At 40.1% G+C, this 16,164-nt stretch overlaps 2 protein-coding genes across 2 annotated transcripts; one reads left to right on the plus strand and one right to left on the minus strand.

Moving 5' to 3' along the window:
- Nucleotides 1–3,499: 3,499 nt before the first annotated feature.
- On the minus strand, nucleotides 3,500–8,193 carry LOC139333766 (tetraspanin-13-like). The gene is made up of 6 exons (XM_070966403.1): nucleotides 8,025–8,193; nucleotides 6,121–6,288; nucleotides 5,813–5,893; nucleotides 5,255–5,368; nucleotides 5,051–5,170; nucleotides 3,500–4,944 (listed from the first exon to the last, which is right to left on the minus strand). The coding sequence occupies exons 1-6, from the start codon at nucleotides 8,085–8,087 to the stop codon at nucleotides 4,870–4,872; spliced, it is 621 nt and encodes a 206-aa protein (XP_070822504.1). The 5' UTR covers nucleotides 8,088–8,193; the 3' UTR covers nucleotides 3,500–4,869.
- A 2,290-nt stretch (nucleotides 8,194–10,483) lies between these two features.
- Nucleotides 10,484–15,857, plus strand: LOC139334133 (C-type lectin domain family 4 member M-like). The gene is made up of 7 exons (XM_070966892.1): nucleotides 10,484–10,704; nucleotides 11,690–11,770; nucleotides 11,856–11,978; nucleotides 12,069–12,263; nucleotides 12,608–12,768; nucleotides 13,161–13,282; nucleotides 14,540–15,857. The coding sequence occupies exons 1-7, from the start codon at nucleotides 10,644–10,646 to the stop codon at nucleotides 14,700–14,702; spliced, it is 906 nt and encodes a 301-aa protein (XP_070822993.1). The 5' UTR covers nucleotides 10,484–10,643; the 3' UTR covers nucleotides 14,703–15,857.
- Nucleotides 15,858–16,164: the final 307 nt, after the last annotated feature.

The following is a 16,164-nucleotide window of genomic DNA, read 5'->3' on the forward strand; positions in this document are numbered from 1 at the left end:
GAATCCTTAATCTGAGCTCCACACTGTTTACAGCTCATTGGATTCATTTTAATTCACACTAATAAGACACAGTGGATTGCTGTGACCACCCTTGACCCCATACATGTAAATGAGTTTTAAAATGACAGACTATGAAACTGTATTTAATGTGATTGGTCACATCACTGCGGATCCAGTTAATCATGTCATTATCAGGGCTGATGCTGTAACAGCGCTTTGGTAGCCAAAAGAAATCAATGCTGGAAAAATTCTTGCACACTGCATTTTCTCCCCTCCAGCTGATGATGACCAGCCTGGATCGCTCCTTTGCTTCATCTCATTTTGGCTGACAGTGGCCTCTCATCTGCATTTTTCATCGCTTGTTCCTGAAAGTGAAAAATGGAAATGCAGGATCAGTCAGTACGAAAAGGGAAATGTAGTGTTGGAGGAAGTATACTCAGATCCTTAATTAGTATCACTATCACAATGCAAAAGTACTCCATTACAAAGTAAAAGCCCTGCATTTAAAATCCTACTGAAGTTAAAGGAAAGAAGTATTATTAGCTGAACTTACTTCAAATATAAAAAGCAAAGATACATGTAAAAATCATCATATTACATATAGTACTTCATGGTAGTTCAATCCGTATTTTTGCTTTTTAATACTGTATCGACTTAATTTCCCCGGTTATCTTAGTTAAGTAAAGGGGTTTAGCCCCTCTAAAGGGTCTCTAGATAAATCTGAACGGTCATGGGGTGATTAATGGGACAGGAGAGAAGAAATATTCATCTTTAAAACAACTGATTCATTTTCCAGACTTTAATCTTTGCTTTTTTGTAAAATAATGGATAATTTTAACACTTTGGGCCTCGAACAGTTCTTTAAATGAAACCATCTGAGTCGTTAAGAAATCGTTAAGAAGTCGTTAGGAAATCACTCTGCTGGTACTGAAAGAACTCAGACATCTGAAATATGACAAAGAGCCGCAGCTAAACACTGATCTATCGTGACGAGCAAAAACTGGTTCAAGCTTTGGTAACGCACTTAATCTTACTCTTAATCTGAAGAGTAACTAAAGCTGTCAAACAAATGTAGTAGAGTAGGAGGTACAATATTTCTGTATCAAGTAGCTTAAAATGGAAATACTCAAGTAAAGTACATCAAAATGATACTTACTTAAGTGCAGTACTCGAGGGCTTAGTTATATTTCACTACAGGGGGAATGAGGGACGTCTTGTTATATCCTCAAACATTAAATTCAAACAAAAAGTTCATATATTGTCGTGTTTCTCTTCAGGTCTTGTTCAAACAAAGACAGACTCGTCCACAGGCTGGAAAAGCTTGAAGTGCAGCGGGACACACGGTCATACAGCATGTTGCACAGTCACAGTTTGATTAAACGTCTGCGGCCCAAAGGACGGCAAGGTTGAACTTTTTTTCACCGTATGTTAAAAAGCCACCAGTCACAAAGACGTGCAAAGAGAAGTTTTCAGCCGAGATGATGGGTAGTGATGTTTTCATTTCCTGGATGAAAAATAGATAAGGAGGAGAAATCAAGAGCTCTGAGCACACTATTATGAATAATATTATTATTATTACACTATTTCTCCTCTGTTTCAGTAACCCTCCGTGCAGACAGTGTGATAAAGGCTCCACAGGTAACAGCCTCAGAGCGCTGGACATGCTTCAGGACGCTTTGTCCTAAAATAGCAGATTCATGGCCTTGCACGCAGCAAAATTTGGCTTTGAAGAGATGAGCTGGGTGGCAGGACTTGAAGTGCTCTGACAGGAGGTTTTGCCACATTGTTAAGCAGCAAATACAAAGAAGCAAGAGTTTGATTTAACAGAAAACACTTTGATCACAGTGCAGGAGGAGGAGACAGAAGACAAATGGGATCTAAGGGACTTCGGCTCGCTCAGTGTCTCTAGTCGATGAAGTCACAACACGATGGATCATTTTATCCCTCCAGTGATTAAGATGAAGCACATCCAGATGATTTGCCTCTTAATCCTACATTCTTACATGACATGTTTCACTTTTTTTTTGAGATGTGCTAGACAAATAAGCTTTAGTACTATTAATATTATAAACAGTAACAAATCTGCATTGGTGGCAGATAGCAGTGAGAGGAGAAGTGCAGGTGTTTGAAGAGATGTAGAGCCAGAATAACTCTTACAAACTTGCCTTTTCGAACATGCTGTGTGACTGTAAATGCGACATTCATACAAGACAAAATCATGATGGTGGTTGTTCTTTACTGCATCCAGTCACCTTTCAGCCATGCTGGTGGCCTGGCTCTAAACACATCAGGCCAGACTGAAATACCTCAACAACTACTGGACTGATGGTCAATAAATTCTGTAGACACCCATGGTCTCCAGAGGATGAATAACATTGGTGAATCCTGGACTCCTCTTCTTAACTGCACCATCACGAGGATGATATTTTGGACTTTATGTGAAATGTAATTGGTTGGGTTTCCATAAGATTGTTAGAAACATTCATGCATTCAACACTTCCCTTCTTGCCATCTTCTACTAAAAAAAATCAGTTTGACTGAATAATTAAGCAGCAGCATGTTAGCACTGTCATTGTAAGCCTGTTAGTCCCCATGCTAAAATTAGCATTTAGCTCAAAGCAGCGCTGTGCTGCAGGAGTCGCACAGAGCCGCTTGCAGGCCTGCAGACTCCTGCATTGACCGCAATGTTTGTTTTTCATTTATAAGCTACATTAATACCGTAATCCTGGAACAAATGCAGCATTAAACCACAACTTCCGTAATTTTTACAGAAGCTCAACACACAAAAAAACTTCTTCTGTTTTTCTTCTTTTCCCATTTTCCATAAATAGCGATTGTATTGAAATGTTGCTCACCACAGCAATGTGTAGTAAAAAAAAAAAACAACACTTTGAAATAAGCAAACTTGTGCCTGCATTTAGAGTCGAATTGAAACTCTTTAGTGAAAACTGAGCCAAAGCAACTGTGACAAACTCTTATAAGAGCAATGATAGAAAATGGGCAAAGCTGTTTTTAATACATACATCCATCAATACTTTATATGTATTTTTATTTTAACCCCTGCGCGGCCAAGCGCTCAAGAGCAACTGAAACAATCCAATCCTTGTCTTTCAACCAGAAACAAGAGTATTTTAATAGTTTATATATCATTGTCTAAATAAAGCCATGTGATAGGCTCTAACCTACTGCATTGTACATGATTATCTGTTTAGAAAATCAAGAGTTAAATGCAGAATACAGTTAATGGTATGAAGCACAGACAATGATTATTCTATTCTGGAAGTGCAGCAGCAGAGCTATCTGAATTCAGTCACCCTGGTGAACAGGTTGGACGGCTGCCTGAGGAGCCTGTTGGCTCATTCAGAGAAATCCAAACAGAAAACGCAGTTCCTGGTCGGCATCCTGTTTGGGCTGAGGAATGTGAGCCAGTCATGTGGCACCATGGTGAAAACATGCCTCTCTGTCAGCTCTGCACAGCAGGAACACATTCTATGTACATGTACTGCAACGCTACATGTTTATTTTGGACAATTAAGGAAAACGACTTAAGTTGTGAGACAGACAATATGAATAGACAGGAATTTAGTTTGAATTCATCATACTCAGATGTGTTTTTACATGAAAAAGAGCGATACACACACAAAACATACACAAAAAGAAACCTGGTTTAATAAGAGTACGTCTGTCAGGCTGAAACTGGTTTGAATTTAAGTTGATGTCTTTCAGGAAATCCGACACCCGAATCCACGGTCTGTGAAACGCACCACAGTGTGTGGTCACACATGAATAGTCTGGGAGTGGTGAGCACAGTCATGCAGCCATCACGGTGCTAACCTGCACTTTATTTGCATAGGGTGTGTGTGTGTGTGTGTGTGTGTGTGTGTGTGTGTGTGTGTGTGTATGGTGAGCATACACAGCTGCTGCTGACCTCGTTCACTTTGAGACAGATTAGAGTTAAAGAGCCGTTAGTTTACGAGCACGTCAGGTGTCACTTAAAGGAACGCTTTCACGTTGAGGGAAACATGCTTATTCACGTTCATGTCTTCATGGTAAAAGCTAACACCAGCAGTCAGTTAGCTTAGCTTAGCATTAAGACTGAAACCAAATGTTTGGTTGTAGTTAGGAAGTCACTACGCCCAGCTAAGATCTAGCATATAACCTCCCTATAAAACCAAAAACCGTCCTTTTTACATTTCCATTTTTGTCCAAATTAAACAAACAAGATGTGATCTGTGATCTTTAAAGGCGCTGGCAGGTTTTTTTTGTTACCTTTGGACAGCCAGGCTAGCTGTTTCCCCCGTTTCCAGTCTTTATGCTAAGCTAAGCTAAGCGGCTGCTAGCTGTAGCTTCAGATTTACCACATACTTGAGAGCGGTATCAATCTTCTCACCTGACTCTCAGCAAGAACGTGAACAAGGCTATTTCTCTAAATGCCAAATTATTCTTTTAAAGAAGCACAATTAATGTTCACAGCAGCAACAACAGCATCGTTTCAACGAGAGTAAAGGAGCAGCAAATATTAAAGTGGGACTCTAACTTTTGAAAGATGATTTAACAAGTTCTTCTTTAGACTCACAAAATTTAACTGATAATAAAATAAAACCCACCTTTGCTCAATACAGTGCACTCCTGCAGGGGTTTTGCAGATACAGCTTTACTTAGCAGCGCTAGCTCATGTTAGCTGTGAGTAAACTGTGGATTGACGCTGCTGACTTTAAGACTCTTTTACTGTTAAACAACATTTTACCATCATTGTCCTGTAATCGTTCAGCTACAGTTCCAGCCTCGCTTTAAATCTCCCAAATGCTCAGATAAGTGTGATTTACAAAGTTAAGAGGGAAAACGTTTTGTTTATTAAATCGTGAGTGGTTATAGAAAGGCTCCAGGATTTGATCGAGGGTCTCTGATATTTCTGTATCTGTGGGTGAGCCAAACTCCAAAGATCTGAAAGAGAAGACAAACAGGCAAGTGTCTCTCTCAATGTCCAAACCAGCGGCCGTTTCACACCAAAACCCACATTTCCAGCTCTGCTGCCGGACATTTCACTGACCTCTGTAAAACTGAAGAAGAGTCCGATGCCGCCAACGAACTGCAGCACCTCTCCGGTGTACTGCTGGATAATGCTTGAGCACGTGTCACAAGACGGTGCAGGAGTGTTGTGAAAGCATCTCTGGAGGAAGAAGATAGGATTACTGCCAGAGATCAAGTTGCAGCAGAGAGGAGGAAGAAGAATATTCCATGATGGTGTACTCACAGCGGCACACGAGCCGTTGTAGTCGACATAAGAGAAGCCGCAACAGTCGAGTGTTTTCTCTATGTCCTTTTGAGTGTCCTCGGATTTGTTCCATCCAACCTCCAGCAGGTGGTTCTGTAAGTGACAGCCACAATGAAACCGATGAGGAAAAACATTGAATATACTGTCTTTGTACTGTTTTCAGTTGAGCATGCGTCAAAAAGGATTAGCAAATTATCACATCATCTGTTTTATTTATGTTTTACAGCGTCCCAAATTCTTTGGATTCAGGGTTTTAGTTGAGTTCAACTTCAACTTCAACTTTATTTATATAGCACTTTAAAAACAACCAGAGTTGAAACAAAGTGCTGTACAATTTATAGACAAAACAATAAAAGTGGAATGAGATAAATGAAATAAAACAGGAGTAAACACTAAAATAATTGTTTTATTGTTTTTAAAAACAATTAAAAGCAATAAAACAATAAGTAAAAACAAACCATAAGACACTAAAACAAGAGTAGAGTCTCATATGGAGTTGAAAGCCAAGGAATAAAAGTTCAGACAAATGAAACTTACCTGTTGGTCTTTATTCAGGGCCAGACAAGCACAGGACACAGAAAACTGCACGACAAACACTATGAACAGGATTATCATGTACTGGATCGAGTTTAGGAAGTTTTCCTCGGATTAAAAATCATGACAACACTCTGAAATCTCACTGTGTTGCAGCTACGCAACAGCCATTAAAACAAGCTGAAGGACAAACAGGAATACAATCCTCTAAGAGCTTTGCTTTGTGTACTTTTCATTCTGCTTTGGCACACAATCGGCATCAGAAGGTGCGAGGCGACTCCCCGCGATGCCACGGACAAACCGAAGGATACGAAGAAAAGCAGGACCTGGTGGTGCTTCAGGGCGCCGCACAGCCCCACGAAGGCCACCACGAAGAGGAACGTGCCCACGCCGAGGACTCCCGCCACTACCCTGACGCTGGAGATCAGGCCGAACCATTTCCCCCAGGCTGCCACCCCGATCAGCAGCAGACTCACCAACTGAGGAGGAAGATAAGAGCGTTGGCGCAAAAGAAGAAGGAAGTGCAATCAGCGTCACCCGCCGAAGGAAGTCTCCACACCAGGGACGAGCGACTGTGGCTTCGAGGGCCAATGCTGACATGCTTTTAGCACTCGATGGTATGCGGTCGCTGATCACTGATACTAATGCAAATGCAAAACGCCGGTCAGCCCGCCGACATTTACAGTTTCAGCTTTTTACATAATCCCTCGTCTCTCAGGCTTCAGAGAGGCTGCTCGTCCTTAATGGTGGAGGCTGTTTGGGTCTAATGCAGCCTGAGAGAGGACTGCAGGCTACGATCTGAAGGCCGAATAAAAGACCTGAAATTCTTCTGGATGCTTTAAGGAAACTCCAAAAAAGAGGAAACATTACATGATTTTAAAGAGGGTTTAAGTTGGTTAGCATTAAGAGAGATTTAGCTAACATTTGTATTTAACTAAATTTTTGTATATATATTTGTTTTCTGTTTTTTGTTGACGAATCTGACTTCACTGTGTCTTCATCACTTGTGAAAGCAGACCTACAGTGTTCCCTTGATTAACCTAAAAACAGGAGAAAAGAGCAGGTTTGAAAAGGTCGTTATTGTGTTAAAATGAGCTGTTTTTTAGTCACACTCTTCAGAAAGGAGAAGTGGACTGGAAGGCCACCGAGAGATGAGATTCAATCCAGGGCTGCAACTAACGACTGTTTTCATTACTGATGAATCTACAGATTATTTTCTCAATTGATCGCTTCGTCTGAAATGTCAGGAAATAGTGAAACTGTTAGAATGTCCCACAGCCCAAGATGATGTCTGTAAGTGTCTTATTTAATTGGAAAAGCACAAAGACGTTCACTTCGCTGTCATATCCGACAAAGAAAAGCTGCAACCACAGAAAGTTTGTCATTTCATTTCTAAAAAAAACCCCCAAAAAACAGCCAATTCATTTTCTGTCAGTCGACTGATTAATTAATTGATTAATCGACTCATCATTGCAGCTCTACTCAAATCTATCTCAGGTGCTTTAATGATTATGGGCTGAGGACCCTTCTGACGTCATCCAGGTGGTATCGAGCTAACTGGATTTCTTATTAAAACAGACACTTTTAGAGAGAGAGAGAGAGAGAGAGAGAGAGAGAGAGAGAGAGAGAGAGAGAGAGAGAGAGAGAGAGAGATGCATAATTTATTGAAATAGGCAGAGCTGGCAGTGACACACACACTTGTGCACACACACAGCAGCTCCAGTTACTTTACAACACGAGTCAGGGACATAAGAAAGAAATGAATAACCAGGATAATAAAAAGCGATCAAGAGTTGATAAAACGCCAAAGTCTCGCAGGAGATTAGCGTTTCTTCTTTGTGCGCTTCGATTATAAAAACTGTTCAGGGGTTTAACGGAAGAAGTCCACTTCAGATGAAATAAGCGGTTTCATGTTTATTTAGCACAAAGCGTTTATTCTATTTGACCAAACACTGGCGAGAGCAATTAGCTGCCATAAACTGGGCCTAATCATTTACCGGCAGCACCTGCCGGCCTGCGCCGTCTCCACAGAGGAAAACAGGTCAGAAAACTGCGCGAACACGTCAGTCTCTCCTCGGTTTGAACAACAGCTATGAGGCGCTTTTCTGAGCCGCAGTCAAAGCAAAAACAGAGACACCTGTTGCCTCCTCGAAACAGTTATTCGCGGCCTCTCGGCCACTTTCCATCCATACATCAGCAGTGAGTTCATACTTACAACGTAAAGAATATTGAGAGCGCAGAGCGCGTTCTTGGTGCAAACGAACCCGCCGCAAACCATCGCTGCTCGGAAACAGCAGGTGTTTTTCCAGGTGTTCTCGGTGAGATGTGTGAGGCTCTCCGGCTGCTGAAGCTTCTGGGCCGCAGGTGGGAAAAGCTGGGAGAGCTTCCTGCAGAGATCCTGCGCGCTGATTTGACGCTTACGCATGAGTCACTCATTGTTCCCCGCGCAGATGATTGCGTTTCCACTGGCAGATACGGATGAACACGCGCCACTGTGTCACTCTAGGCACAAGATTAGCGTTTATTACTCCATTTTCACCATACGCTTCATGTTTAAAGAGATATGATTCATTGCAATCGAGGTGAAAACACAGGATGCGCTTTAATTTCACAACATCGCTGAATAGCAGCTGTTCACGCTGGTGTTCATGTCTTTCAAAGAGTGATTTCACTTTAATCACACGCGGATTTTCCAAATTAAAGCGGGTCAGATCATTCTGTACTCGTTATGATTGTGCTCTATAGTGCCCCCTTGTGGCTACAAATAGACACCATAGATGCCTTAAACGCACTGTCTGCTTTTAAAGTCATAAATCTGTTTTTGTTTTTTTTGTTTTGTTTTTTTTTTTTTTTCAAAATTTTAAGTCAAAAACATTATTGGTGCAATATCCTGTTTTGTTTGCATGTTAGTCATTTGCCTAATCTTTCTAGTTCTTTATTAACTAAAATTGTTTTCAGTCATTGCTTGTGTTACTGACTTTGTTTTTCATGTTGCCACACACACACACACACACACACACGGGGATATTAGTGTGTCTCAGGTCATTTAAAAAAGCTGCTTTGCCTCTGAGATAATAATAATAGCAGTTTTGCACATGTCGGCATGTACTGTGGACAATGTTCTATATTTGAGTGTTAAAACCGGGACATTTTTGGGACTGTGGCAGAATGGAGGATTCTTTTAGGCAGATCAGAGAAGGACAAATCGATCACAAAGTCTCCATCTCCTGGCTGTATACACAGAAACCAATCCAATCCTTTAAGATTCCATAAAGTCCCATTTCTTTCCCAACAGAATTCAACTCAAAGCACTGATGCTGGTTTAAATCGAGAAAGGCTTGGTCGACCTGCTAGTTTTTGTTTTATCATTAGGGAGTTTATGGTTTTGACAGTAAGACTCAGTTTCTGGCTGACGGCCAGTGGTGCACGACTAATTCAGATCTTTAAAAGTAGCAATAATTACCACATTATAAAAATACTCTGTTACAAGTAAAAGTTAGAAGTATTAGTTCAAGTATTAGCAACAAAATGTACTTCATCAAAAATAAAAGTACTTATGCTCTAAAACAAAAACCCTCATGAAGAAGACAAGATAAGACAAGACCTAATAAACTGGAAACTGAGTGTATGTGTGTGTATCTGTCTGTTGTGTCGAGTTTTAGCTGGACAAACAGTGTTATATCACATTTTGGGTGAAAAAGGTCGAACCTGTCTATTGATCTATGAATACGTTCTAAAGTCTCAGTCCATCGTGCAGCTTCCTTCTTGCAGCGGTTCACCTTCACTAATCTTTGCCGTTGACTTTTGGAAAACAAAGAAACAATTGGCTGATTAAAATAAATTTTGATCACAAAAATCAGATAACGTTTGAGGAACTAAACTCTCGAAAATCAGGAATCATATCTTAATATCGCGTGATTGCACGAACGTGGAAAAGCCCCATTTTCATGCATGTTTACTGTACTTAGTGTTGGGTTTATTATAGTAGGTTGTGATTAAGATAAGATAAGATAAGATAAGATAAGACTTTATTGATCCCACGCTGGGGAAATTAAGTCGTTACAGCCAGCAAGTATTAAAAAAGCAAAAACTGTGGCACAAAAGGGCCAAGATAAAAAAATATATATACAGGATACAGAATAGGAAAACAACTATATGTATGTATATTACGTAGAGATTATAAAAGTACTAAATTACATAAAAATCCTACTGCCATAGCAAGTACTACTGCCAATATTCTTGTGAGAAAAGCTACTAATGTCATATGTTGTATTGCACTAGAGGAATACTAAGTCTGTGTACAGTATACGCACAATATATACAGTTTCTAAAAATATGGATAATAAATAGTGTTTTTTCACAGCTGAGAGAAAATATACAACTTAGAAACTGCACCAGATGAAATGGATAATGCATTGATTACAGTGCAAAACAAAGCATGTATGTTTGCTCTTAATTTCAAGTCATGAGAGCAATGGACTTTGCCATATCTCATGCTGAAAGGCATACACAAGTCCTTAATAATAATAATAATAATAATAATAATAATAATAATGATAATAATAATAATAATAGGTGTGATGGCCTTGCCTTTGCAGTGTGTATGCTGACATTTTCTCCCGCCCACTACGAGCCTGACAGTAACATAAAAACCCCCAAAAACCACAACTTGGTCTTACAACATCCTCCCAAAAAGAAGAACTACACGTTGTAGTGCGACACGTAATCACTCACTGGTCTCTGAAACCAAACTGCACTCAGAATAACTTGCGATTAAGCCTGGTTTGAGGTTATGTTTCTGCCACAGAGAGAAGGTGATTAACCCGATCAAACAATGGAGGAAGAGCTCAACTATGCGACGGTGATTTTCAAGGCTGACGCTGCTTCTGCTCATGGTGAGTCATGTGTTCTGATCAGTCGTGTTGTAGTAACCTGAGCTTCTGAGTGAGAGGAAATACATACATTTACTCAAGTACTTAAGCACAGACTTGTATTCTATTGTCTGCTATTTAAAACTCCTGCTCCACTACATTTCAGACAGACATATTGTACTTTCTTACTATTTTATTTAATAGATGTAAACAGCAATTTCAAATATATTTTGTGCATACAAAACATTAAGACCTGCACTCTTCTACATAAAACGACTCCTTTTTAAGTAGTTACAGTACTGAAGTGCTGCCTGTGCATCAACAATAATAATAAAATCCAATGATTAAACACTGACTGACTGCTTTGCTCCACAATGAGCAAATTACACACAACTTCAGCAAACCTCAAACCTCCTATGTGGGTAAAAATACTGTATTTGTGTAAAAGCAATACCTCTAAAGCTCTTCTTTTCCATCAGATTTAACCGTAAGTTTCTTTAAATTTAGAAAAATCTTTTTTTCCACTTCAACACTTGGGAGCTGATCGATGCTGACGATGTTTGTGGCTGCAGAATTCCAGCATTGCAGCATTTTAAGTTGCTTAACAGCATTTTGTAGCTTTGGAAACCTTAGGGTCTCAACAAAACACTAATATGCTGTGAAGCTCTGTGGGTTTTGACAGTGCCTGAGCTGACAAAATGTAAGAAAAAGTACACTCTAAACCACCTTTAACAGTAAGGAATCAGACATTAGTTTGTCTCACTGTGTCACTTTGTGTGTCTTTAAAGTTCCCGTGGTTAAACGGTGACATATGTCCAGAGTAGCTACAGGCTTGTCTTATTGCAAAAATATATTCAGTATTACAGTAAACACCAGGTTTTGCTGTTGGTAAGTCACAAGTGAAGTGTTTCTTTAAATAGCAGATACAGGAATGCAATGCTGCAGACCAGGAAGTGACTTTTGAAAGAAATAACATTTCATTTCCTCAAATCTCTTTTGCATTTTGCAGAGAAAACAAGCAATTTGGAAATAATCTATGATGAACTGACGACCAAGGAGAAGGCGTCCGACACAAATCCTGTCATACCAGGTTAACTGTGATTTAGCACAACAATGTAAAAAGATATAACTATTTCCTACTAATGAGAATAAATTGATTGTATTTTCATTCTTAGTGGAGAGAGAAGAAAGAGAGGAAAAGAAAGCTCAGCTGTACACTCTGCTTCATTTGGTGGCAGCAGGTTTGGGGATCATCTGTGTGATCCTGGTGTCCGTCATCGTCGCCCTCACTCTCCACTGTAAGTCTGTCCTCCTGTTTTCAAGGACTTTCAAGGCAGAGTGACAGTAAAAAGTGAGCGCAGCAGTAACGGTTTCTCCCCTGACCGCAGTCAACACGGTCATGTCAGAGCAGCGAAGAGAAAACACCAACTTAACAGCAGAGAATCTGCAGCTGTGGACAGAAAAGACCGACTTGGAGAGCCTGACGGAAGAGCTGAACAGAGAGAAAGACGGACTCAAGTGGACCATCGGCGTCATCATGGAATATGAGAACTTCCCCGTGGAGACCTTCTGCCCACAGAAAGGTGGAAACATGGTATATTTAAGTCTCTCTGGGGTTTGTCTGCACTTAATTTTGAACTGCGACTGCAGTTATTTCACTTTTTCATGGTATTTTTATTTATTTACTGATGAACATTGTTTTATGCCAGTGTTCATCTGTCAGAGCTTGAGCTTTCAGGCACAAAGACATTGACTTGAAGGGAATTACCTGATTAAACAAAGACAATATTTATTATCAAAAAAGACATATGTAAACATATACTGTATATGTTCTTTAATTAAATAAATAAGACTTTATTTATCCCACGCTGGGGAAATCCAGTTGAGAGTGAACATGATTATGATGTTGTTGTCTCGTTTTTAACAGTGTGTAAACCTTGTCTGGACGGCTGGGTGCTGTTTCAGCTGAGCTGTTACCGGTTTATTGACAATACTTATTATCATTACTGGAGGACTTGGCAGGGAAGCCGTAATGACTGCAGATACATGAAAGCAGACCTGGCGGTGATTGACAGCCAGGAGGAACAGGTGAGACGGATTTCATTCGACTTCATTTGTATTTTCATGCCCAAACAAAACTTAGAGAGCATCTCCAGCTCTGTCTCCACAGACAGACAAGTGTGATCACATGAAATGGACAGTAACTTCACAAAAGATGATTTGTTTGAATAATTAGAGTTAATCCTTCCATTATAACTGTTCTAAGCTTCACAGGTAGTTAAACTCCACATTCTAATCATTCATTTATGTGTTTCCGATCCTTCCTGCTCTCTTTTAATTATTCTTTTGAAGCTTATTTTAATGCATCTTTTTGTATGAAATACGCTGTAGAGAAACATGTATTTTAAATCATTATTTTTATATTACAGAAAAGACAATGAGATCTTTTTTTTCTTCATTAACTTGTGTCACAAATGTAGGAATTCATCAATAACCACACAGAAAAATACGATGATGACAATCATGGCTACTGGATTGGCTTGAGCAGCAATGAAGTGGAGGGCACGTGGACGTGGGTAGATGGAAGCAATGTCACTTTGACGTAAGTGCAAAAATACACAGTCAGTAAAAGTTGCCACATTTAACCTCCGTGAGTCATGACCACAGTAATTCAGACACATGACTCGATCGTTATTCTAAACAAACAAGACCCTCGGCAAAAGGACCGGCAGCCTCTTCCCTCCTGCGCGCTGCAGTTTGCACTTTGTGTCACCGAGAAATCTGATGGAAGCTAAAATCCAGCTTTTAAAAGCAGCAGATGGTGAAATGAGTAAAAAGCAGATGGGAAAATCACTTTCAACATGTCCCTCAGTGGTGCCAAAGGCAGAAAGTTTGTGCCAAAATAAGCAAAAAGGGCTACGATGGAGGAAGCAGTGAACTTATGGAAAATGTCTTCTTTCAGCCTGAACACTTCAGCTGGTTTAAGGTTAACCATGGGTGTAATTTGTTAACTGTAACCCTGCAATTAGTCTGACGCTGATGATTGTACCGAGACTGACGGATGACACAGCATTGAGACTCACGCATAACCTCAATCTATCAACCGCTAACTGTACACATCCGCATTAGAGGTTTGCCGTTTTGGGAAATCAGCTTATTTGCTTTCTTGCTGAGTGTTAGATGAGATAAGTGATATCACTCTCATGTCTTCGCTTGAAATATGCAGTGATAGCCTGTTAGCCGTCAGCTTAGCTTAGCACAAAGACTGGAAACAGGAGTGAAGAGCTAGCAAATCTACATGCCAGCACTTCTAAAGCTCATGAATTAACACGTATAGCTTGTTTGGTTAATATATAGTGTAAGTGTGATTTAATGGAAGGTTGTGTCTAGGGGTCGAGAAAACTCCAAACTCCAGCTAAACAAGAACAACTTGTTAATTAGTGTTTTAGAAGTGCTGGTAGGCAGATTTAGACGCCTTCAGACCAAACATAAAGCCACAGTGACGTCACCCATTAGTTTGTGCACGAGGGTTTTGAAGCCTCCAGTTTGCAAACATAGATGCAAATCTATGTTTTTTGGAGAAGTAGGGTCAGTTCCTCATAACCTTACATTCGGTCAAACTTCTTTTAGCATCAAAGGGAGTCGCCCCCTGCTGGCCATTAGAAAGAATGCAGGTTTAAGGCACTTCCTCATTGGCTTCACTTTTCAGACCAGGAGGCTCTGTCCATGTATTACTCTGTCTGTGGTTCAGACAGAGCCAGGCTAGCTGTTTCCCCCTGTCTCCAGCCTTTGGGCTCAGCTAAGCTAATTAGCTGCTGGCTGTAGCAGACTGACATCATGTGAATGCTTTCTTCTCTAGGTACTGGAAGACATCAGAACCTGGCTACAGAGTATCCTGTGCTCTAACTCTGTCACAAGCGGATCCTCTGGCCAACTGGCACAAAGTTAGCTGTGACATGAGGAACCGCTGGATCTGTGAAAAAAGAGCCCTGTTCAGAGAATCAGATATATATCCAAACTGATTATTTAATATCTAAGAACTCGTTGTATCTGAGCTGTTGTTAAAAGTGATACGTGGAGTTTTCCCTGGGTTTTAAAACTAGAGAGGTAAACATTTTCTTGTTGTTGTCTTTCTGTAATTTAATAAAAGTCTCCATTTCATGTTGCAGACTACAGCATCACCTTTGAGTGATACATAACAGGCTTGTATTCATATTGCAGCAGCCCTTGGATCCGAAATGAGAGAGTCTCGACTGATGCATAAGGTGTCTTTATTTTGTTCGCAAATCATCACCGCAGCACCGTGAAAACTGCGTTTCCAAGGAATGTGAGATAACAATCCGATGCACAAAGTGCAATCCGAGTTACACACAGAGTAAAGACATCCAAACGCTAGCGCCCGCCAGCTACCTGCAAACTCATCTCCTTTGTGCAAGCAAAACTACGGGGCTACCGCTGAAACAAATCTCAATCATACAGGTGAAGGCATTTCCGGTCACCTCACGCATCCACTCATACACACGTCATATCAAATAAGTCGGAACATCAGTGAATAAGTTAGGAATATGAACACAATAAATCAGAGAATATATATCATAAATATTTGCCCTTTGCCCAACCCGTATTAATAATAACAGCACAATTCAAGTAACAGCACAAATCCAAAGGTGGTCATTTACACACATATTTGACAGATAAGAATTCAAACCGAATACAAACTCATGAATGAAAAGCATTTATCTCTGATTTGTCCTGGATAAATATTCCTGTCATGTATATAAAGGAAAAGAACAAAAAATGTGACGTTTCTCCAAATTAAGTGTCATCCAGCATAACTTCATCTGTGACCTCAATAATAAACGTGTAATTGAATTTATACATTTCTGACGTCACCAAGAAACTGAACACTATAAACTTTGTAGAGATACACTTCACAGTGGAGCTTGTATTAGATTACAGGTGTACCTAATAAACTGGCCAGAGTGTAAGTGACCAACATTAAACACTCTACTCTTTAAAGTATAAGTCTGGTGATATTCATACTTTATTGTCAAGAAATCCCATGAGAAGACCAAACAGTGAATTGATCCTATGAAGTGGTGTTTGTGTAGTGAAAGCCTGATCCACCTTCTTCCTCCATTACTGTCCAAAAACCATTAAAAACACAACAATGAGCCACACCGTTGCACTGGGTGATGTGTTTTTTCATTACAACATATTTTCTTTTGCAATCCCACATACACCCTCTTCTTACTCCTGGAAGACCAAATGTGTATTCATCCACCTGTGAAAATAGTCCCAAACGCAAGCACAATTTACTCATGTTTGCTAAAACCTACAGCGCCCATCTGGTTTTTAAGAAACCACTGAGCCTGGTTTTTAAATGAAATTATATATGAGACTCATTTTTCTGTGGTCTTTAGCCGGAAGAAATAAGCTTTGGGCTGAGTGCTACAGACGGGGGAGAAAGGTCTGACGGCACTG

This window comes from Chaetodon trifascialis, chromosome 7, assembly GCF_039877785.1.
Source record: "Chaetodon trifascialis isolate fChaTrf1 chromosome 7, fChaTrf1.hap1, whole genome shotgun sequence".
Taxonomy (NCBI): Eukaryota; Metazoa; Chordata; class Actinopteri; order Chaetodontiformes; family Chaetodontidae; genus Chaetodon; species Chaetodon trifascialis.